The 25,356-nt window shown below is 36.6% G+C and overlaps 1 protein-coding gene across 1 annotated transcript in view; it reads left to right on the forward strand.

The window, feature by feature from the left end:
* The window catches only part of Eml4 (echinoderm microtubule associated protein like 4), a 156,401-nt gene that overhangs the window by 78,686 nt on the left and 52,359 nt on the right, over positions 1 to 25,356 (forward strand). The window contains exons 4-9 of the mRNA XM_013017903.1: positions 7,777 to 7,959; positions 14,960 to 15,089; positions 19,429 to 19,602; positions 21,655 to 21,783; positions 22,609 to 22,634; positions 22,823 to 22,855. Of these exons, the coding sequence (XP_012873357.1) occupies positions 7,777 to 7,959; positions 14,960 to 15,089; positions 19,429 to 19,602; positions 21,655 to 21,783; positions 22,609 to 22,634; positions 22,823 to 22,855 (675 nt within the window). The remainder of the gene's footprint in view (positions 1 to 7,776; positions 7,960 to 14,959; positions 15,090 to 19,428; positions 19,603 to 21,654; positions 21,784 to 22,608; positions 22,635 to 22,822; positions 22,856 to 25,356) is intronic.

Raw genomic sequence — 25,356 nt, forward strand, 5'->3', positions numbered from 1 at the left:
CCCCAAAAAAAAAAATCTTTGTCTTTCTTTAAGCAGAAAAATAAAGATCAAGTCACAGTGTCCCTTCTAGAAAATGACAAGTTAGCCATGGAGTTCACTTTAGTTGCAGTTTTCATCCTTAAGGGAGCCCATTGACAACTGTGTCCTTCTCATGCCATTCTCATTTAATGTAATGGATTCAATGACTTCTAGCCTCTTTGTCAACTATAAATGGTAGTTTTCTGTGGTAATTGCTCTAGGAATCTTGCTATCTGTGTTGCTTGCTTTAAGAGTCAGTGATTTGACTGGGCACAGTGGTACAAACCTGTTATCCCAACACTCAGGATGTTGAGGCAGGAAGATTGTGATTTCACGGCCAGTTTGGGATATACAGTGAAATCATGTCTTAAAAAAGAATAAAAGAGATATTCATTGATATCATAATGTATAGACTATACTAATACATTTGACTCACATGGATAACATTGAAAAGATGAAGCAAGATAAGGGCACTTATTTACTAAGGTATGAATTCAAGAACTGTCAAACATCTTACATAAATTAACTTTTTTTTTCCTTTTCTTTTTTTTTTTGGTGTGTGTGTCTGTGTCTGTTTCTGTGTGTCTGTGTGTCCATGTGTCCTAGGGCTTGAATTCAGGGCCTGGGAGTTGTACCTGAGCTTTTTTAGCTCAAGGCTGACATTCTACCACTTTGAGTCACAGCTCCGTGTCCAGCTTTTTGCTCGTTAATTAGAGATAGGAGATAGGATTTTCTTGCCTGTGCTGGCTTTAAACCATGATCCTCAGATGTCAGCAACAGGAATAGCTAGGATTATAAAGGTGTGAGCCACCAGTGCCAGCTATTTTTATTTTTTTGTAATAACTTTGTGTGTGTGTGTGTGTGTGTGTGAGTCCTGGGGCTTGAACTCAGGGCCTGGGCACTGTCCCTGAGCCTCTTTGTACTCAAGGCTAGCACTCTACCACTTGAACCACATCACTACTTCTAGGTTTTACTGAGTAGTTTATTGGAGATAAGAGTCTTATGGACTTTTCTACTCCGGCTGGCTTAGAGCTGTGATTCTCAGATCTCAGCTTCCTGATGAACCACTGGACCGCCCCCCCTCACCTCGCCAACTTTTGAAAGAACCAAAGTCAGCTTAAATATCAGTTTTTCAAAGTAGCCTTCATGTTAACAGTAAAATAGATTGAGTAAAAATGAAATTTTTATTACAATTGTTGTAGTGGATGATAGTATATAGGGGTCAAACATCTCTAATCCAGAAATAGAAAATGTACTAAAATCCAGAACTCTGAGCTCCACAATGCTGTAATATTTTCTGATTTTGAATGTTTTGGATTTTTGATTAGTGATACTCAAGTCAGAATGCATATATTTCAAAAATCTGAAAAACTGGGTAAACAAAAGGAGGAGGCTGCAATGCTTGGTAAGAAATGTACGCATTATCCTGCCCATGTAATTGTAACCCCTCTGTACAGTATCTTCACAAATAAAAAAAAAAATCTGAAAAACTTTCCAGTAACATGGTCCCAAGTAGCTTTTGGGTAGCTGTTATTAACTACAGATTTCAGAATGAAAATTTAGTAATTTAACAGATATTTATCAAGCAAATTCTACATGACAGCCATTGTTTTCATACTGGGAATGTATTAGTGAATGAAACAAAAATCCCAACTCTCATGGAGATTATGTTAAAGGGAAATAGACAATAAATAATTTTCACTTAATAATTTGCTTTTGGGAGGCCAGTGACATAAATGTTGGTGTCTGCATTGTAAATTAGAAATAGATTCTTTCTTTTCTTGGAGTAGATGTTGATAGTGTAGCCTGTGTGCGGTTTGATGGTGTCTGATAATATTAAAGAATATTATTTTTGGGAATTCAGAATAGGTAGTTAAAACATGACAGTTGCTGGGCCCAGAGGACACATTCTTGTAGTCTCAGTTACTCAAGATTGCTTGCACACAACCTGTTCAATATAGTTCAGCCCGTTCCTACCCCAAGGAAAAAACCACAAAACCCAAAAATACTAAAAGCAATGACAGCTGTGCTAGGACTACCTTGTTGTGTGTCTTAATATCTGTGATACATTTTTGGAGTATTTACACACTTCATTAGTTTTCCATTCTCATAGATTTTTTTTTTTTTTTTGTCGCTCCTGGGGCCTGAACTCTGGGCCTGGATGCTGGCCCTCAGCTCTTCAGCTCAAGGCTAGCGTCCTACCACTTGAGCTACAGTGCCACTTCCGGTTTTCTGGTGGTTTATTGGAGATAGGAGTCTCACGGTCTCTCCTGCCCGGGCTGGCTTTGAACCGCGATCCTCAGATTTCAGCTTCCTGAGTAGCTAGGATTACAGGTGTGAGCCACCAGCGCCCGGCACACCATTCTTTTTTAAAGACTTAAGTAGCATACTATAGTTAGGTAGCATACTATAGTATAGTCATTTATTTGATCAGTTGCCTGTAGATTGTCCTTTAGGCTAGTATCATTTTTAAAAATCGTAAATAACACATTGTCACTGGTTTCTTGTGGCTCTACAGTCATGTAAATTTCTCTATGTTCCAATGTAATCTGCCTTTGTCATTCTATTCAGTAATTGTCCTGTCTTGGATGGACACTGTTGGCTAACACCTGTAATCCTAGCTGCTCAGGAGGCTGAGCTATGCCAGCTCTGGCAGAAAATTCATGGAGTTAATCAGCAAAAAAAAAAACAACAACAGACTAGAGCCAGGCACCGGTAGCTCATGCCTGTAATCCTAGCTACTCAGGAGGCTGAGATCTGAGGATTGTGATTCAAAGCCAGCCTGGCCAGGAAAGTCTGTGATACTCTTATCTCCAATAAACCACTAGAAAAACGGAAGTGGCACTGTGGCTCAAGCGGTAGGGTGCGCTCGCCTTGAGCTGAAGAGCAGGGGACAGCGCCCAAGCCCAGAGTTCAAGCCCTATGACCGACTGAAAAAAAAAGACTAGAGGTGTGGTTCAAGTGGTAAAATGCCAGCCAAGAGTGAAAAAACTGAGCAAGAGAATGAAGCCCTGAGTTAAAGCCGTGAAATGAGCTCCAAAAAGGGAAGCAGTGGTGGTGGTGGGAGAGTAAGAGCAATTACTCACTGTCTCCACTTAGTACTTGAGAGACTAGAGACCATTTCCTTTTTTTTTCATATTTTTTCTTATGATGGTATTTTATAATATCATGTGTCTTTTTGAGATGAAGGCCAACTTTTTCTCCATACATTTACAGGTAACAACTTAGGTTCACGTTAATCTCTAAAGCTATTTTGTAGACCATCAGTTGTTTCTGTGCCACACCCCCCAGGTTTTTTTTTTAAATAATCTTTTGGAATTTAATTTGTGAAAATCATTTCACTCATGTCAGTAAATTCGAGTAAATCAGTTACATAGTCTAATCATCCTATTCCTCCATTCACTTTTGCAGAAGAGAAACATTACTGAACCTCTCTTACTCCCCAGAAATATAATTAATCAATATTTCTTTTAATTACACATAAATTACATTACTTGTGGATGTCAACTTATGTTAACTGAATGTTGGTTGGTTTCTTTATTTTTCTAGTTTAAAAATTAATTCCAGCTGGGCACCAGTGGCTCACACTTGTAATCCTAGCTGAGATTTGAGGATTACGTTTCGAAACCAGCTAGGGTAGGAAAGTCCATGAGACTCTTTATCTCCAATTAATCACAGAAAAAGCCAGAAGTGGAGCTGTAGGTCAAGTGATAGAGTGAACACAAAAGCTCACAGACAGGACCTACGCTCTGAGTTCAAATCTTAGGACCAACAGACACACACACACACACACACACACACACACACACACACACACGCACATACATTATTTTCTTCATTACATATTTCATATATGCATACATGTATGTATATGCATGTGTATATGTATATAATTATGTTTGTATGCATCTGCATATGTGTATGAATGTATATATGTTACACACATATACATAACATACATATACACATACACACATATACACAAACATGTATAATTTTTAGTACAGGAAGACTTCATTTCAGAGGCCATTTTCTCAATATAATGCAGAAGCTTGATTATCCAATATTCCATAATGTATGAAATTCAATACTCAGAGATATAATAGTTTCTGGAACATCATTTTATCACAATTCTTGCAGTAATTAATATTGTAATTATATGTCTACAGGTTAAGAACATGTAAAAAGTATGTATAGCATTCCGTTTTTCTTTCTTTCTTTTTTTTGTTGGTTGGTTGTGGGGCTTGAACTTTGAGCCTGGGTGCTGTCCTTCAGCTCTTCAGCTCAAAGCTAGCACTTTACTACTAGAGCCACAGCGCTACTTCGGGCTTTTTCTGCGTATGTGGTGCTGAGGAATCGAACCCAGGGCCTCATGCATGCAAGACAAACACTCTACCGCTGTGCCATCTTCCCAGCCCTGGTGTTCCATTTTTAAAAACAGTTACATAAAATCATTAGAATTCAAAAGATGCTGGAATGTTTGTAAATGTTTCATTACTAATACTAGATTGCTAATTTATAGGTATTTTGATAGACTGTGTGTGTGTGTGTGTGTGTGTGTGTGTGTGTATACATATATATACTTGCAAAGATGACACAGTTTTACAAGTAGGAAGCGAGTTAACTATAATTGAGTGTAATAAGGGAAAGGCATAATGAATAGTTGTCACTTTTCATTTCCAGTCATGGTGCTGAAACTCTGGGCCTAGGTACTTACCCTGAGCTTTTGTGCTCAAGGCTAATGTTTTGCCACTTGAACCACAACTCCTATTCTGCTTTTTTAGTAATTAATTGGAGATACGAGTCTCGTGGACTTTTCCTGCCCAGGCTGATTTAGATAGAACTTGATTCTCAGATCTCAGCCTCCTGAGTAACAAGGATTACAGGTGTGAGCTACTGGTGCCCAGCTGTTACTGTATTTTTAAAACCAGTATTGGATGTCAATACTGGTTACATATAAATTTGTTTACACCTCTTATAAAGGAGATTTACTTCTTCCAGGAAGTAGACTGATGGATGAGAGGTTTATTGATCTTATTGTTTCCTCTTTTGTTTTTAACAATCTTTTCCCCTGGCTTAAGAACACTTTAGAAATCATGTTTATATTTTTATTTTAATATTTAAGCTTAGAAACTATTTTGAAAGGAGAAAAATCAGTTAACTTCTTGAATTAAGAAAAGCAAAAGGAAGTATAAAGTGAGATTAGTGAAAGAGTTGTCAAGGAAGGAGCCCTCACCTCAGTTTCTGTATGATTGTGTTAACTCACTTCTGTTCTCAGGGATTTTGGACTTACTGATAGTTCGCATTCTAAATTTGGTAACGTATGGTTGCAAATATAAGTTGTGTTTTATTTTAGTATGTCCCTTTATACTATTAGAATGCAGTCTGTAGAAAGCTTATCTTAAGAGCCTAGACACAATTTTTAGCCTAACCAGAATACAAAATACATTATTACCACATGATGCCCTTTTATTGTGAAATTAAAATAATACAGAAATCATTAAACTGAAAAACAAAAATTTTCCTTTAATTCTCCCCACCCTTCTAATTTCACTCTTCTAATCAGAGCTAACCCAATTACTAGTTTGATGTGTGTACTTCTACATCTGTATATATATATGCATCATAAGCATAGATAAGTATGACGATTTTATTATTTTGAAATGTGTTGACTCGTGTGTTTTAATTATTCAGTATGTACTGCTTTGCAGTTTGCTAATCTCACTTAAATAATAGAGCTTCCAGTATTTAGCTTATACATATAATAAATACAATATCTCCATGGAACAATAACTTAATTAACTCTTCCTATGTGACAGTACTGTGCATTATTTCACCTTATAATCCTAAGATTAATTATCATGACAAAATTAATGTAATGAAAAACCAGTCACAGAACTGATGAAAAAAACATATTTACCCAGTCAATATATCACCAAAGTTCTTTTGTCACAGTTTGTGGGGGGGGGGGGCCCGGTCATGGGGCCTGAACTCTGGGCCTGGGCCTGGGCCTGTCCCTGAGCTCTTCAGCTCAAGGCTAGCGCTCTACCACTTGAGCCACAGCGCCACTTCCGGCTTTTTTCTTTTTGCTTATGTGGTGCTGAGGAGTCGAACCCAGAGCCTCAGGCAAGGCAAGCACTCTACCACTGAGCTACCTTCCCAGCCCTTGTCACAGTTTTTTTTTAAAGCTAATTTCCAAAGGGATTCATGTCCCTGAAAAATTTAAGAGTTCAGATTCTAGATTTCAGAAGGAATTATAAATTTTAGAGCAATAAGAAACTGGAAATCCACTACTGTGCAAATTTGCTACTGTGTTCCTTCGCATTTCCATTACTGTTACCTTACCTAGATAAGAGATTTTAGGGGCAGGGTGCATGTGTGCTGGTACTGGGGGTTGAGCCCAGGGTCTTACCCTGTTGCTTTTTTGTTTGTTTATTTGTTTGTTTTTTGTCAGTCATGGGACTTGAACTCTGGGCCTGGGTGCAGTCCCTGAGCTCTTCAGCTCAAGGCTAGTGAACTACAACGCCACTTCCAGTTTTCTGGTGGTAAATTGGAGATAAGAATCTCACGGACTTTATTGCCCAGATTCACTTTCAACTGCAAGTCTCAACTCAGCCTCATGAGTAGAATAGGATTACAGCATGAGCTAACAGTGCCTGGTCACCTTACATTCTTTTTTTTTTTTTTTGGCCGGACATGGGGCCTGAACTCTGGGTCTGGGCGCTGTCCCTCAGCTCTTCAGCTCAAAGCTAGTGCTCTACCACTGGAGCCACAGCGCCACTTCCGGCTTTTTCTGTTTATGTGGTGCTGAGGAATCGAACCCAGGGCCTCATGCTTGCAAGGCATGCACTCTACCGCTGAGCTACCTTCCCAGCCCCTCACCTTACATTCTTGACTGGCTGTTCAAAGCTGGTAGGCTCCCACTTGAGCCATAGCACCTGAAATAGAGCTATCTAGTCAGTGCTACGGTTGAATGTATCGATTTCCTCTTGTGACATATAAAGCAAAATAGAAGAGATGGTCTTTTTTGTTTTCGTAGAAAAATACAAACAAAATGTTGTAAATAGGATAATGTGAATCGTATGCTGTCTTGGAAGTTTCAGATGTCTGCAAAGTGACAATGTTTGGTGAAAAAAACAATAGAAGTATATAAAAATGGAAAATTTGCTTGTGGGGAAATTTTCATCATTTTCATTATCTGACATACTTAAAAGTTACTATTTTATGCCTGGGGGGCATGACCCAAAGAGAAACATTTGCCTAGCATGCACAAAGCCCTAGGTTCAATCACCAGTAGTACCATTAAAGAAAAAAAGAAATCTTATATCATTTTAAATTAGTTGAAAAAGCTGTGAAAGTCATTATAAGTAATTAGTCTTACAAACAGTTACACAATTACTGTTATAATTTTAACTGTCTCTTAAAAGACCTGGTAGGGAAATTAATAGTAGCAGTTACCTAAGTGACAGAAATCAGTTAGATAGCTGACCAAGATAAGAAGACTTTTACTGTAAACATTTGTGATGACAAATAATGGAGTCATCAGAATGCATTGCCTGAATGAGGAAAGGGGTGACATTGATCAAGCGGTATTGTATTCATAAACTGCTTTGTTGAATGGCAACTCCTTTGTACAACTACTTGAAGAGTAGAACAATATTAAAAGAAAAAAAAGACCTGGTAGTTTCTATTACCAGAAGGCAGTGCTTTTCAAGAGTTTTAACATTTTTGATGGTTTGGTTTTTTTTTTTTTTTCAGATGATAGTATTTCTGCTGCAAGTACTTCTGATGTCCAAGATCGCCTCTCAGCTCTTGAGTTACGAGTTCAGCAGCAAGAAGATGAAATCACTGTGCTAAAGGCAGCTTTGGCTAATGTTTTGAGGCGTCTTGCAATCACTGAAGATAATGTGGTCTCAGTGAAAAAATTACTCACAAATAAAGGTGAGTTGTAAAATAGGAAGAGTTTTGTTTTTTGCAATGTTTTCTTTCAGAATTGAAATTGGGAATATAATTTCTCTTTTGATCAACTTGTGATTGTAGCTTATTCCTAAGAATTTTGAAAATTTATTCTTTTAAATTAGAGACTGGTGTAGTACTACCAATTGTACTTGCACACTTACACTTTTTATAGAGTGGATATTTTCCAACGAAATAATTCACCAAAGGCAGAAACTAAATGATTATTTACTAGTTCTTATTCTACGTTAGTCATGGTATATTTATGTAGATAAATATAAGACTATATATAGACATATATTTATGATATACATGTAGTTTTCGGACAGTGGGAATTTTTACTTCTAGATATTGGTAGTTTTCAAGTTGGTGAAAAGGTTATTAGGACCTAGTTGGTTTTAGTTTGGAGCAGATGTGGCCTTTAGCTACCAAGAAAGAATTTTTTAATTCTTTGAAATTACTCAAGCATTTGAACATATACTTATTTCTTTTACTGATTTCTTGGTAGAGTAGATAGGAGAACTGGCATGCTTACGCTAATTTTGACAGTGGAAAAAGGGAGATTATATTGGTTAAACTCCCTATTAGAGTGAGTCACCCTAAATTATGAAGTTAAGAAGGAATCTTTTAACACTTAGATTGTAGATAGATAAAAGAACAATTAGCTAGAATATGGAAAACAAATTTAAAAGAGTTTGTTTGTGTGGTGGTTTTCTGTTTTTTTCTTTGAGCATTAGGGATTGAACTCATGGTCTCACTTCTGGCTAGCCAACCATTTTACCACTGAAACCACTCCACAAGTCCATGATTCTTTTTTTTTTTTTTTTGTTCCATTGTATGTACTGTCCCTGAGCTCTTGTATTCAAGGGTAGCACTTTGAGCCACAAGTCCACTTCCAGTTTTTGAGTGGTTAATTGGAGATAAGAGTCTCATGGGGACTTTTCTGCCTTGCCTGGCTTTGAACCATGATCCTCAGATCTGAGCCTCTTAAGTAGCTAGGATTACATGTGTAAGACACTGGTGCAAATTCATTTTTTTAATCTTTGAGTTTGAGGTACATATGATATGTTATATGAACAGATACATGTAGATAGTTGGAGTATAGATCTAGTGCTTGTGCTAGTTTTGGCTAGCAAAAAGAATTTAGGAGTGTTAAGCTTATGAATGAGACTTGAATAGAAAAAGGATGTAAAATAAGGCTAAGGATAGTTCCATTTGGGAACTCCCAGTGTTTCGGCATAGCTAAGTAATTTATATTATCAGCTATTACAGAGAAGTCAGATAAAGCAAAGACTGAGTAGTGACTATTGAGCTTGGCACTACAAAAATATTAGAAAACTCTATAAAAGAAATTTCAGTGGAGTAATAGGATTGAAAATAAAATTCCAGTATCTTGAAAAGTTTCAGATGAGGAAAATTGTGAAAGTGAGAGCAGCAAATATAGCCACTCTTTTAAAATATACTGCTCAACAATGTACGGTGGTATTAATTGTAACATTGCTGAAATCAAAGATGGTTTATTTATTTTACTGCTAGGGATTGAACTCAGGACCTCATACAAATGAGCAAGTGCTCTACCACTGAACTATATCCCTAACCCTTGTAATTTTTATTAAAGATAAGTTAAGGACAGAGAAGCAGCAGAGAAGAAAATGGTATGGGGTTTTTTTTGGTGGGGGGAGGGGAGATTAATAAGGCAAATTTCTGAAAGTTTCAGAGCATCTTAGAGCATGTAAAAAGCTACTCATCATAAACAGAAGGAAAACTCTGAAAGGTCATACATATGAGATCATGTGGAAAGAGGTGTAACTCAGTGGAAGTCCATGTATATTCACAATTGCAGGGTCAAAAGTTTCATCTATTTCTGAAGAGACAGTGATACCCTTTTAAGAGAGTAACAGTGTTTGTTTGATTGTTTGTTTGCAGTATTGGGACTTGAACTCATGGCTTCACACTGCTTAGCTTGCTTAACCTACTGATATTCTACCACTTGAGCCATGTCTCTAGCTCTGCTTTTTGACATGAGAGTAGGAGATTTTCTGCTAGGCTGACCTCTAACTATGGTCTTCTGGATCTCAGCTTCTTGAATAGGGTAATAGATAGGAGCCACTGGCCCTCAGCTTTTTTTGACTTTTTGTTTGGAGTCAATCTTGTCATATCGACCTTGTTTTTTCCATCCCTCTCACCACTACATGTGTTCTAGGCGCTGGTAACCATTATTCTGTTCTCTGCTTACTTAGAGATTCAGCTTTTCAGCTTCTAAATATATATGTGAGAACATGTGGTATTTGTCTTTCTGTGCCTGGCTAACTCTACTTAATGTATCCTCCATTTCCATACGTGTTGTATTGAAAGTATTTCCTTTTTATTTTTTTTTAAAGTAGCTGAATAATTTTCAGTTGTGTTTATATGTCTTTGTTGGTCAGCTTTTTTACTCTAGCAAAACATTTTGATAGCTGACATGATTTAGATGAGACAGCTTCTGGAACCAGTCTCTGTTACATACCAAAAGCTTACTGCATCTACTTTGCTGTAAATCACTGACAAGAATCAGTGATCTCTACATTGTCTCAAAGTATTTGTAGTTTCAAGACAACTCTATAGACAAATAGGGTCAAACCTATTTTGTGACGCTGTTGTTAGGATAAATCAACTTTGCCATTGCTGAAGATCACTATTAACATAATTTGGATAGTAGTGGTGATAAAGAGGAACATGGGTTGGCTTCAGATATGACTCAAAGGAAATGTTAATGATGTGTGTGCTTAATGGTTTCTGGGAATCATGCTGACACTTGAAAGTAGCATTGCCATTAAGTAAAAGCCAAAATCAGAAACATATCTTATACTAGCCTTTTTAGTTATCTAGCTCTCTCTTAATTAATCTATTCCTATGTGCCAGAAGTATTTAAAGCTAAGCCTCATATTTTTCTTGTATGGTGTCAGGTAGCTTACTGAAGTAGAAAGTTTTTCTTCATAGTCTTTTTTGAGGGGTGGGGTGGGGTTACTGATCTTGGGGCTTGAACTCAGGGCCTAGGAGCTGTCTTTGAGAGCTTCTTTTGCTCAAGGATAGTGACCTACCACTTGAGCCACAGCACTACTTTCAGGTATTTCTGAGTAGTTTATTGTAGATAAGACTTTCTTGCCTGGGCTGGCTTTGAGCTGCGGTCTTCAGATCTCATTTTCCCGAGTAGATAGGATTATAGACATGAGCCATCTGCACCTGGCTGCCCTTAGCTTTTAAGGAAGGCATATACCTTCTCTACCTAGAGAATTCTTTCCTTTTGACATAATATGTATACCAGTTGTGATTGATTCCTTGCCAAAAGGTTTACCTGTGCTTTGGAACAAAAAGAAAGTCCCAGTGAACACTTTGGCTGTTTTAACTGCCAAGAAGACATTATGCCACAGCTGGTGCCTGGAAAACCCATTACAATTAGTTTCTATTGGGGTAGGGGGATGGAGAGGGAAGTGACCAAATGAATGTAATTGGAGAACATAGCTCAGTGGCATTATTTGAAGAAAAACTTGTGTACACAGTGTTGTAGAAGCAAAGATACCAAATTTGTTTGAAGGCATCAAATCCGTCATTTAAATCCACAAAACTATTCCCCCACGGTATAACCCCTGCTTTCACTGTATTTGATGTTGGTATAATTTGTGGAGGGGAAGTGCAAAAACAAATCGTTTAAATAAGGATACAGGTGGAGCCATTGCAACAATGAGATGTACAAGTCGTTATGTCGAAAAACGAACTTTACAACTTTGGCTGGGGGGTGGTTGTGTGTGTGGGGGGGAGATGGGAAGGGATGGGAAGGGGAAACAAAGGAGGAGGGAACAATGCTTGATAAGAAATGTACTCATCTTGCCCATGTAATTGTAACCCCTCCATACAGTATTTTCACAATTTAAAAAAAATCCACAAAACTATTGATAAATTAAACAAGCATCATAGTTGCCACTTGAGAGAAGAAAGAACCCAGTGAAAAACCTAAATGTATGGAGTCAGTTTTCCAAAAGAAACATTCCTAATCATATAAAATCTGAATTACTGTAAAGGCACCCATCTATGTCAAACTAAAACGACTGCTAATTGGAGTTGGAGGCATGGTTCAATTGGTCAAGTGTTGGCCAAGAAATGAAATCTGCAGGTATGGAGTTTGAGTCCTAGTCTTGAATCTAAAATACAAAAGAAATTGTAGTTGGAGCCAAAATGTCTCCTTATTTTGAGAGCACCTCAGAGACTTCCAAATTATTCTTTGTGTTTAAATGAATATTGGTAGACATTGCCTCAGACCAGTGGTAACAGTGCCATTAGCAGGTGTCATTACACTGCGAGTCACCTTTTTTGTCCTTTCCTTTCAAAATTTACTTAGTGGTCGAAAGCTAGGTAAGCCTGGTGATATACAACTATAATGCCAGTATTAGAAGGCAGATGTGGTCTACATTCTGAGACTTGTCTCAAAAAACAAGTCAGCTACCCCCAAAATATTAGTGAATAGAAGTTAAAAGGAGTAAAAATACATTTTCCTTTGAGAAAAGGAAAAGTATAGAGATAATTGTGAGTGGAGAAGATAAAATTTGATGGAGTACAACTTTTCAAAGAATGAAGTAAAAATAGATTAAGAAAGATGGTAAGGCCAAGGCACTGTGGCTCGTGCCTATAATCCTAACTACTCAGGAGGCTGAGATCTGAGGATCTGCATTTGAAGCCAGCCTGGGCAGAAAAGTCTCTGTGAGACTCTTACCTACAATTAACCACTCAAAAACTGGAAGTGGAAGCCTTGAGCATAAAGAGGCTCAGGGACAGTGTCCAGGCCCTGAGTTCAAGCCCTAAACTGACCAACAAAAAAGAGAAAAGAAAAAGAGAAAGATGGTAAGAAACTTGAAAAATGAGGAAAGTGAAAGGTATACAGTTAAGCATGAGGGAATCTGAAATAAAAGATGTTGAGTTCTTCCTTAGACCATTCTTACCCTTTCTGGATTTTTTCTTAAACTCAAGGCTTGCCTGGGTGCTGTCCTTGAGCTTTTCTGCTCAAGGCTAGGTTTCTACCACTTGAGGCACAGCTCTACTTCCAGCTTTTTGGTGGTTAAATGGAGATGAGTCTCATGGCTTTTCTCTCTGGGCTAATTTTGAACCATAAATCTCAGATCTCAGCCTCCTACGTAGCTGAGATTACAGTGGCATGAGCCACTGGAGCCTAGTGCTTTTATTGCTTTTTGTTTTGTTTTGTTTGGGGGGGGAGTACGCGCAAGTGTCAGTCCTAGGGCCTTGGATTCAAAGTTTGGGTACTGTCCCTGAGCTTTTTTTGCTCAAGACTACCGCTTGAGCCACAGCTCCACTTCCAGCATTATGTGTAGTTAATTGGAGATAAGACTCACAGACTTTCTTGCCTAGGCTGGCTTTGAATGGATTGTTAGATTTCAGCCTCCTGAGTAGCTACAATACAAGTGTGAGCCACCAGCCCCTGGCTTTTTATTGTAATTTTAAAGTAAGGTTTCACTTGTTGCCTTAGCAGACCTGTACTGAAATCCTGTTTAGACTTACTGTGTGGTTTGAATGATAGGCACATGTCACCTCACTCAGCTTCTTATTTGTTGAGATATAGGGATCTTGAACTTTTCAACAGAGCACAGGACCTTATTCTCAATCAGCATTTTTATTCATACTGGTGCTTTACCATGCTAGTCACACTACCAGTCTGCCTGGCTAGCTTCAAACCTCATTCCTCTGATCTCAGTCACTTGAGTAGCTAGGGAGTCATTGGTAACAAGCTTTTTTTTTTTCTTTTCTTTCCCCCACCACACCCCCACCCTGTTGCTTGTTGTGCTGGCACTCTGCCATTTTAACCATGCCTCCAAACCTTGCTTTCTGTTGATTATTTTGAAGATAGAGTCTAGCAGGTTTTTCTGCTTGGGCTAGTCTCAAACTATACATAGTCCTCTGGATGTCACTTCATAAGTAGCTATGATAATGATTGTGAATCATTGACATCCAACTTTTAAAGTACTTTTATAAGTATTTTGCTATAATAATTTTTTAAAAGCTATTGATACAAGTAGTTACCTGTTTGGCACACTAGAACGATATACATTGACCGGGTATTAGCATAATTTGGATATTAGTATATCATATATAAACATCTTCCTGAGATGGGTCAAATATAAATACAGTAGATCTTTCCCCATAACTTTTGAATCATTCACTCTGAAGTTAAATCTAAGACTGTGTTTAGAATGTACCTTTGGTGATTATGACAGAAGTGGACCCCAATGGCTTAAAGCAATGTTACACTGGTAATGTGGAACACTGGATGTGCCAAAGCAAAGATGAGTTTGGGTAAATCATATAAAGTTAAATTTTGCTTGAATTCATGTGAAAAATTGAGTCTTGAAATTCAACTGGACTCAGGATGTTACTTTTTGTCTTGTGACTTTTAACTCTTCTTGTCCATAGCAGCCTACTTACCATATATTTATTCTACTCCTCCTACTGCTTACATTAAGAATTTACTTTATGTACTAAATGTTTTATTTATTTGGAGTACCATTTAATTTTTAGAATTTAAAATACATGTTTTCAGCAAAACCTGATCTATTTCTTAAGATTGACAGCATGAGGAATTTTGGCTTACTTAAGGTATAAACTTCAAAATGTATTTTATAGCTACTATTTTGAAGGCTTTTGTTTTTAGGTCTGATTTGTGAGGGATGTGTAGGGGAAGTCCTGGGGTTTGAACTCAGGGCCTGGATGGGGATTAATTGTTGACCAAGTAATATTTGTTTACAAAGCAAGAGGATGCTTTGGTCACTCGTTCTAAACATTTAGGAACTTAATTGTTCAAATTCCTACCTTTTTAAAGTTATTATTGTTATTAACTAGTTGTACAAAGGGGTTATGTTTCCCTAAGTCAGGTTATGAGTAAAATTTCAGTCTTTCAGAAATACTTTGAAATTTGATGCAATTTTTTTCTTAACTGCTTTAGGTCAGCCAAGCCTTCGAGAAGCTATTTCCATGTCCTGTATAACAAATGGAAGTAGTGTAAGCAGAAAACCAAGTCATACAAGCTCTGTTTCAATTGCAAGAAAAGAAACTCTTTCATCTGCTGCTAAAAGGTACCTGTTCGGTAAAAAAGGGGAAAACTGACATTGCAAAATTATATGAGTGTAAGAAATTAGTCTATGGTATGTGTGTGTGTGTGTGTGTGTGTCTGTCTGTCTGTCTGTCTGTCTGTCTGTCTGTCTGTCTGTCTGTCTGCCTGCCTGCCTGTCTGCCTGTCTGCCTGTCTGCCTCAGTCTCAGTCCTGAGGCTTGAGGTCAGTGCCTAGGCACTGTTCCTGAGCTTTTTTTCCCCCTTTTTTCTCAAGGCTTGCACTCTACCACTTGAGTCACAGCTCTACTTCTACTTTTTTTTTGGTAATGGCTAGTTGGAGATCAGAGTCAGCCTGGGCTGGCTTCAAGCTACAGTCTTTAAATCTCAGCCTCCTTAGTAGCTAGGATTACAGGCACGAGCCACTGGCACCTGATGAATCAGTCTACTTTGGAAAAGAACATTAAATAGAGCTTTATGGGATTCTAGTGAGCTTATCCTTTGAATTCTTTGTGAATGAAACATCTAGCCAATGCTCATTCATTTTATATTCATCATACCTGTTGAGTGTTAGTAGGGAAGCTTTTGTTTCTTACTAAAGAGAGAATGCAGGAAGCTGAGAAAGGAAGACCATGAGTTTAAGGCCAGCCTGGGCTATATAACCAGACCCTACTTCAACTCTCTTCTAGTCCCACCCCTTCACCCCCCAAAACAAGAGAACAGTTTCAATCTTGATTTCTTTTTAGCAAGAATTTATTGATAAAATCACTATATTTAGTGAAATTATTTTCTGAATTTTTCTTAGCAAGTGATGTATTTGATACAACATTTTAAAGGGGAAAATAGGATCTTTGATATATATCTGCATTCGTGGGAAGTTACACACTATTCTTTATAAACATTCTAGTATTTTTTTTTTAATGAATGTCTCCTTATTAGTAGGTAGTGAGCAGAAGGATGGTAGAATTGGTGTAAAACAAAAGATTCACCAATGCCAGGCATGGTACTGCATGCTTGTAATCCTGGCTATGCTGGTAGGATAGTTGTCTGAGGCCAGCTTGGACAAAGTTAGCATGGCCCTATCTGAAAAACTAAAAGCAAAAGGCCTGAGAATATCACTCAAGTGGCAAGTGCTAGGCTTTAAGGTGAATCTCCAGTATGGAAAAGGAGAACAAAAGAAGGAGGTAAGTTTTGTTGGACTATAGATTTGTTGGGCTATAGATAAAATTCTATAAAATTGCTTATAGAGTTTTTCTCTTTTTTCAGATTCCTAGTAGATTATTCCATTCAGAGTTGGAGAAACTATAGCAGATCAATTACATTATCTTAAAACTGTTTTCTTCAGAGTATATGAGAAAAATTCTAAGTAAGGTCACAGTATACTGATGGAAAGCACTTACCTCAATGAATTAATGCCAGTGCTTGAAATTTTTAGTGTGGAAGTATATATGTTCACCCAAACAGGTGGCTTTGTGGAATAATGAAAAAAATAACAATTAAAAAAAATAACGTTCTAAAGCCGGGCGCTGGTGGCTCATGCCTGTAATCCTAGCTACTCAGGAGGCTGAGATCTGAGGATCGCGGTTCAAAGCCAGCCTGGGCAGGAGAGACCGTGAGACTCCTATCTCCAATAAACCACCAGAAAACCGGAAGTGGCGCTGTAGCTCAAGTGGTAGAGCGCTCGCCTTGAGCTGAAGAGCTGAGGGACAGCGCCCAGGCCCAGAGTTCAAGCCCCACGACTGACAAAAAAAAAAAAAAATAACGTTCTAGAATTTAATCTTTAAAGTCAATATCAAAGAATCTACAGTTTCCTTTTCAGACAGTATTAAAATTTATTACCTATGTTCCACTTTTAGGAGAAATTTTCTTATATAATTCATAGTAAAAGTTTTTAATACAGTTTTTGTTAAATTTTGCTTTGGATTCATTCCGTTTTCTTGATTAGCTGCTGTGTTATTCTCTTAAAATGATCAGTATTATGCATAATAATGATTCAGTTATTTAAGACCAGATGAATTTATTTCTTTATGATACAAGGATGCTGTATTTTGCTTTTAAAAAGCCCAGAAAGAAAATCTTAATTTTGGTTGTACTGCTCTCACCTAAAACAGCATTCAGGATAGTTTGAAAACCAATAAGAAAGAACTCAGTTCTAACTCAGGTCTTAAATTCAAGGTTAATTTGATATTTTTGAGGTAAATTTTTATTTTTTAGGATTGAAAAAATTGAACATGAAGTCAGTCAGTGGCTAGTGTGAAATCAGAAGATATCAGAATTGAATCAGATAAAGTGTGAATGTGTAGAAATGTAACAATCAATAAAATCCCCATGTCTACAGCTAATGTAAACATAAAAAATGTTACTGTCAAAATGGTGTTACATTTCAATAATTGTTTTAATAGTTAAATTGCATGTGCTCTATATATTTGTTAAAAATGTTGTTGTAATGTACTTCCATATAGACAATGCACCTTACAGTAAAATTACAAAACGTCCATTGATTAAGAACTATAGAGTGGTGATAGTTTTTGCCTTTTCAACATTGGAATGTTAATCTTTTTATCTTCTGCTTTGTAATCATTGTGATCATGTTGACTTAGTATTATCTGGTATGATTAGGAGTGGAATGTGGTATATTGATTGAAAGTCAAAGTACAGCCAGACACTGGTGGTTCACACCTGTACCCTGGAGGCTGAGATCTGAGGATCACAGCTTGGAATTCAGCCCTGGCAGGAAAGTCTGTGAGACTCTTATCTCCAATTAGTCACAGAAAAAGCCAAAAGTTTGCACTGTGGCTCAAGTGGTGGAGTGCTAGCCTTGAGAAAAAAGCTCAGGGACAGCACCCAGGCCCAAAGTTGAAGCTCCAGGACCAATAGAAAAACAAAAACAAAAAGTGTCCAAGTATAGAATCATTAAATTACACATAAATATTTTAACTATTTTATTTCACCTTTGAATCTGTATTTAAATGTAGTATTGTCAGTATTATTATGAAAGAAAACAGTGAGAAATTTAAAACTTTGGTAAAGCAAAGTTTTCCTGTGATTTGAAAACATTGTCTCATCCCAATTTAACAATTTAGTTAATTTAGTTTTTGTAGATTCATTTTTGTAGAACTTGCAGAGTTTTTTTCCCTATGTATATTTCATCAGTTTCCTTTGTTGTTTATGTCAGATTTTGGGGAAGACCTAAATTCTTGTTAAGATTTAAACTCTAGGCCTGGAGGTGTGGCTAGCAAGCTGCCTAGCAAGCTCAAACCTTTGGATTCAAGCCCTAGTACCACTTAAAAAAAAACAACAACAAAAAAAACCTAGAGGCTGGGAAGGTGGCTCAGTGGTAGAGCGCTTGCCTTGCATGCATGAGTCCCTGGGTTCAATTCCTCAGCACCACATAAGCAAAAAAAGAAAGAAGCCAGAAGTGGCGCTGTGGCTCAAGTGGTAGAGCATTAGTGGTAGAGCTGAAGAGCTGAGGGACAGCACCCAGACCCAGATTTCAGGCCCCACGACTGGACCCCCCCCCCAAAAAAAAAGCAGCAAAAAAAAAAAAGCTAAAAAATAATCTCTGTTAAGCTGAGTATTGTAGTGCATACCTGTTTCCCCAGCACTCAGGAGGCTGGGGCAAGAGGATCACAAGTTTGAGGCCAGCCTACAATGCACAGAAAGTTCCAAGCAGACTTAAATACAAGCAAAATCGTCTTTGAAAAAAATCAAAGGAATAAAAACTCCATTGTTGGGAGTTAGGAATATAGCACAGTAATGGAATGCTTGCCTAGCATATGTAAGGCCCTGGGTAGATCTCCAACACTGCAACAAAGCGGGGAAAACGCCTCAACATGAGCAGATGTATACAGAGGAATTACAAAATAAACTGTTAAACATAATCATTTAGTGTGTCTAACATCAGTTTGTTTTTATGGGTATTGTGTCTCTAACCCTTTAAATTGGGTAAGTTGGAGTCAGTTTTCTTGCTGTTAAACAACTTCCTCCCATCCACAATTCATTAAAGGTCATTTCTGTCCAAAAGAGCAATTTTCATAGGATGTATTACCTTAGTTTTTGGGGGGAAGGGAAGAGGCATTCAGAGGGGTAGTACTGGGGTGTTGAAACTCGGAGCTTCTTGTTTGCCCAGCAGTTGCTCTAGAACTTGAACCACACCCCTAGCCCACTTTAGTATTTTTATAAATTTTTCACTGAAGATCTTAATAGCTTTCAGGGTTTTCAAAGTTATTTTTTATATTAAATAAAGCAGTGTGAATTATGTTACCTGTATGGCGCTTAGGGTTTGAATTACATAATAGTCCTATTATTTTGATTTTCAAAATTTGTTTAAATGTGTATTGTTCCATGTTATACTTTATTTTACAGTGGTACAGAAAAAAAGAAAGAAAAACCTCAAGGACAGAGAGAAAAAAAAGAGGAATCTCATTCTAATGATCAAAGTCCACAAATTCGAGCATCACCTTCTCCCCAGCCCTCTTCACAGCCTCTCCAAATACACAGACAAACTCCAGAAAGCAAGAATTCTACTCCCACCAAAAGGTTTTAACTGTCCCCAAGTACAGAGCTAGGGAATGGTTGTAAAGATACCTAAATTCTGTGATGGGGAAATAAGGGGCTATCCATGGATTCTAAGAGAAAAGCATAGTGCTTTTTTTCTCCATTGCCATGATGTGTATTTTTAGCACATTGGGGAATAAAGATTTAAGGTCAAAATTTTTCAGTAAAACTAGAAAAGAAACTCTGTTATTATAAAATCTGGTAAAAGAGAAATAGTCGAAAAACTCAAATGCTATTATTTAAAACTATAATAATTTTTAATTTTTTCAGAGCTGTGTCTAAATTATACCCATGGATAGAAAATGGCAATATATAATTGTCCTCACCCCATTTTGGCATCATTACAACCTTCAGCTTGCAAGGACCCTTCTTAACAAATGGTTCTTCATTGTGGCTGCATCTCAGTTTCAGTTTGGGGTCTTGGGAGGATAAGTTCTTGCTTGAGTAGAGAAATGAATTTGGTTCACTTGGTCTTTTCTGTGCTAAAGACTTGCTTGAGGGCTTTTCGCTGCATCCATAATAATATTTTAAAATTTTGAGAGAGGAGAAAGGAAAATCATTCTTAACAATATGTGTAAAACTAAATTGAGTGTCTAAAACTGCATGCTGGGTGTTCACTTTTATTAGTAATCAGGTATCAAAATCAAAATAATTTCCTATTTTAGAAATGCTTATTCAGACTTATAATAGGGTATGTATTTTATCATCATACACCTGCTTGGAGATCTTAGGAAACAAACTATTCCCAGGACTGCTTAGGATTTTTAATAATGTTCATATGACAACCATAACATTTTATTTGTCCAGTTTAATATTTTGCCTCAAAGTCTACAGTAGAAGTTTGGAAAACCAGAATACCTTCTACTTGATTATGCATGTTTACCATTTACAAAATGCTTTGTCTCTGTTTCTCATGCAGACTCTGGTGCTTTCTAAATGGTTTGTAATTCTTCTGTCTGATTCCTGTGGAGTTGTTTTTGGATATTCTTTATTAATGTTACACAATTTCAAATTGTGTGTGGTTAAAGGTGGCTTTTCTAATCAGTTTAAGGTTCTGCTTTGACTTGGTATCTTTGTCCCATTGTTTGTTTTTTTTCAGCTTCTTGAGGTCTCCTGGAAGTGTGCTTCCCTTCTATAAAATTGCTCTTTGGATGTACTATATTGCAAGAAGTATTGAAGACTGGATGAGTTTTAGGATAGTTAGCAATGCTGCCAAAAAGTTACTAATAAAACGGAAAATTTCAATAAACCTTATAGGGAATTGGCATTGATGATCTCACATGTTTTGTGTGTATTGAATATTTATTTTGATCCTGGGGAAAATTATCTCTAAAGCTGTGAAGAAGAGTTTCACTTTTAAGTCTCACAATTTATTTAGAAATTGTTTGTACTATATATAAATTATTCAGATGAGACAATTACACTAAAAATGTAAGATGCAACGTTGTAATCAATGACTAATTTAAAAGTACAGATTTTTAAACTACAAACTTAGACATTTAAGCAATTTTTTCTACTAACAGGAAAAAAGTAGATTAAAAAAAATCAGATATTTGTTTTGGTGAGTCTTCTGAATAATACAGAAATTATAAAATAGACTGGTAAGCCAGGCGCCGACACGCCTGTAATCCTAACTACTCAGGAGGCTGAAATCTGAGGATCACAATTCAAAGCCAGCCCAAGCAGGAAAGTCTGTGAGACTCTTATCTCCAATAAAACCACTAGAAAACCAGAAGTGTGCTGTGGCTCAAGTGGTAGAGCTCTCGCCTTGAGCTGAAGAGCGCAGGGACAGCTCCCAAGCCCAGAGTTCAAGCCCCACAACTGACCAAAAAACAAACAAAAAAACCAGACTGGTAATTGCCTTGTTAACTCCTTCACTCATCCAGGCATATTCTTTCAACTAATCCTCCTTTCTCTTTCCTGGATTAGCTTTAAGGAAGTGTTAATCACTGTTTTTATGTTCTGCTTGAACTATCAATTATATGTATTGCTACTCAGGATTTTTCTCTTAAGAAATTAATGTGTTTCTTTTAGCATAAAACGACCACTGACAACTGAAAAGTCACATAATTCATGGGAAAATTCAGATGATACTCGTAATAAATTATTGAGAGCAGCTACAACATCAAAATTAATATCAAAAGTTATAAAAAATGCAGACAAGTAAGTATACTTTCTCAGTTACATATTAATCTGTAACTATCATGTTTATATATGTAATTATGTGCCCGGTTTGACGTTTTTTAAATTCATGTTCTATTATATACCCTCTTTTTTTCTTCTCAATATCGTGTGTGGATTTTTGTTCGTTTTTTTTGTTGTTGTTTGTTTGAGTTGGTCAGTCATGGGGCTTGAACTCTGGGCCTGGGTGCTGTCCTTCAACTCTTCAGTTCAAGGTGAGCACTCTACCCCTTCAGCCATACTGCCATTTCCGGTTTTCTGAGTGGTGTATTAGACATAAGAGTCACACGGGCTTTCCTCCCTGGGCTGACTTTGAACCGTGATCCTTAGATCTCAGCCTCCTGAATAGCTAGGATTACAGACATGAGCCACCAGCACCCAGCTGTTGTCATTTTTAATTGATGTAGGTCTGGGGCTTGAACTCAGGGCCTGCCACTGTCCCTGAGCTTTTTTGCTCAAGGCTAGCATTCTACTACTTGAGCTACAGCTCTACTTCTATTTTTTTGCTGATTAATTGGAGACAGCAGTCTTAATGGACTTCCTTACCTGGGCTGGCTTTGAATCATGGTCTTCAGATCTCAACCTCTTGAGTAGCTAGGATTATAGACTTGAGCCACAAGTGCCTGGCTCATTGTTTCATAAGACAGTGTAGTAGTTGAAACCAATGAGAAACTGAAAAACATGGTTGGCTGAATTTTACTTGAATATGCCGTAGGCCTCAGATTTTTGTAAAACCACCAAGTGATTTTTAATGCTTAGCCATATGAAATTATAAAATAAATGTGTTCTTTGAATTCCCTTTTTTAGGCATAAAGATATCATCATCAATCAAGGTAAATTAAGTCTTTTTTAAAATTACTTTGCTCAGTTTAAGTTTTTGGTAGTTGATAAAAATATCAACTTCCATTTATTATTAGCTCATAGTAATGAAAGAGACATGTATTACTGTAGTCATTTAAGAAAATGCTCAGTTGGTTTGTTTGGTTTTTTTGGTAAGATATTCCGTTTTTGTCTCAACCAGCAAAAATGTCAACCCGTGAAAAAAACAGCCAAGGTAAGAATAAGCTACGCAGTTGGTCGCCTTCTGAGTTAATTTCTTCTTGGATCTCTTATTTGGCTTTTCATTATTGGTACTATATGATTTTCCTCTTACCAAAGGAAGTATCATGGTAATTTGAACTAGTAAGTCCAACTACTTAAAAATACCTCCATCTTATTTTTGGAGACAGTAAAAATAAATTGTAATATAACAATAAAAAGAATAATACAAAGAAGTATAAAATACATTTTTCCCATTTTTTAGGAAAAAAAGAGAAAAGCCACTTAAAAGATTGATAAAATTTAATGCAATTTCTTGTCTTGCCAACTTCGTTGCAAATAATCACTCATTTCTTGATGCTAAGACTGAAAATAGGAGTCTAGCAAAACATTTCCTCTTAAATTTTTCTTTTATATTAATTGTAATTTCTGGCTACTTCCTGTTGTTGGCTTGTTCTGACCAGAGACTTGCTATAAATGTATTTTAAATATAAAGTAGGTAAGTTTTATATGTCAGTTTTGCATTTTCCTTAGATTGCCTGCAAATTTAATTGAAGCATGCTTTTCTAAATGAAATCATGTCTTTTCTGTGCATGCTTTTTGCAGCTCATTTCTATATGTTATAGTTACCTTTGTTTTCTCTAGGCTATTAACCAGTTAAAAATGATTCTGTGGATTTTTACTTTGTTTCTAATAAGCAAATACTGTTGTCTTCTTTGGGTTATTCATTTTCACATAGAAATTGTAAGTGAGGTTAAAATCTGATGGCATTCCTATCCTTCAGCTAGGTAGTAACTTTTTCTTCCCTTATAATACAGTATGTGGTTGACATACTTTTAAGGTAAAAAAAAAAGAAAAGCTTTTATTGCATTATATATGAAATCATTTTTTAAAATAGGCAGTGCTGTGGTAGAAATAATGAATGGAGAGTCACTGTGGTTATGTTTGGTATGGGCTCTTCTGTTAAGTAGCTTTATGACAAGCCAAATGACAGTTCTCTGAGTAGATTTCTAATCTGATTAGTATCTGTAAAACTTAAGTCATATGACATAGAATTACTACACAATTAATGTTTGGTCATATTGAGAACCTGAGTGACCAAAGTCCCTACTGAAGAGAAACTTGCTTAGTCAAACAAAAGAACTTACCAGTCAGTAGATTCCATATTATTTTTGCTCAACTACCAGATCAGTGCACTTAAATACTAACTGTATAGGATGGAAGAACAGTTATTATTCTTAGGAATTGAGAAACAAGTTTTTTACTAAGTACCCATCAAAAATATTTATAAAGTTATTATATAATAGGTGCTATCTAAAATCCCATGGTAATTTGCTTTAGGCAACTTTTAAAATAAATAATATAAACAAAGAATTGGGGAAAGAAAGTCATGAATAGTCTTGTTCTAACAGTTGTCACAGGTCTCATATTACGTATCTTAGGCAGTTACTTATTTAGCAAATATTTATTGCTTATTTTATCAGGCTCTGTCCTAGGCACTTGGTGCTTATAGCAGTTATAATGTGTGAACCCAGTGGAACTTACTACATAGGTGAAACATGATATGTAGACAAAGCAGGTAATAAATACTTAATATTGTAGGAAGTTATATATATTGAGGAAGATTAAGGAGAGTAGAAAATGCTATCTTACACAGAGTAGTCACTTCTGTGCTGTGATTTTTGAACTACCTTAAAAAAGTGAGCGAAATGCATGAATATCTACAGAGAGAATTTCATAAATGGGGAAAACTCTTAAGTACTGAGCCCAAAGCAGGCACTTTCTTGCTGTATTAAGGAATAACAAGTAGGTTATTGATCGTAGGATATATATTTGCATTTGTTAGCTATTGAATTTATAAAATACATATTCATAAGCAATAGAAGCTTCATTATGCACCCCAGAAGAGGGAGGAAAAGTGACTATAGTGGAGTGAAATGACAAATCATAAAAAATGGAAGAATCACAGACCTACAATGACAAGTTAGGAGTGTAGGTTGAGAAAAGCTAAAAATACCACTTGATGAATGAAATTAAGAGGGAGAAAGTTATTAAACATTGTTCATTTGATAATACATTTCCTGATTCTCAAACATTTAGTTTCAATGTTCTCACATATAATTAGGCTTAGCTTAAATGTTGGTAAGATCTTTTCAATAACTTGAAAGCTTTTTCTTGTAGTAAACAGAAAAATGAATGGTTATCATTCCCACTTTGCTATACCTTCAGTAACTGACTTGTAAACTCCTTTTTTTTCCAAGGATATCATATTTCTTTTTTTAAGTAGTTTATGCCAGTTTTATAGGATATATTTTATTGTTACATTTCCACACACGTTTATAATGTATTCTACTCTATCTCACTTCTCTATCACTCTCCCTGTTTCTTCTTCCCAAAACAATTTCAACAGGTTTTGCTTTTCTTTCTTTTTCTTTTTTCTCTCCTTCCTTCCTTCCTTCCTTCCTTCTTTCCTTCCTTCCTTCCTTCCTTCCTTCCTTCCTTCCTTCCTTCCTTCCT

Source organism: Dipodomys ordii, unplaced genomic scaffold, assembly GCF_000151885.1.
Source record: "Dipodomys ordii isolate 6190 unplaced genomic scaffold, Dord_2.0 Scaffold37, whole genome shotgun sequence".
NCBI lineage: Eukaryota > Metazoa > Chordata > Mammalia > Rodentia > Heteromyidae > Dipodomys > Dipodomys ordii.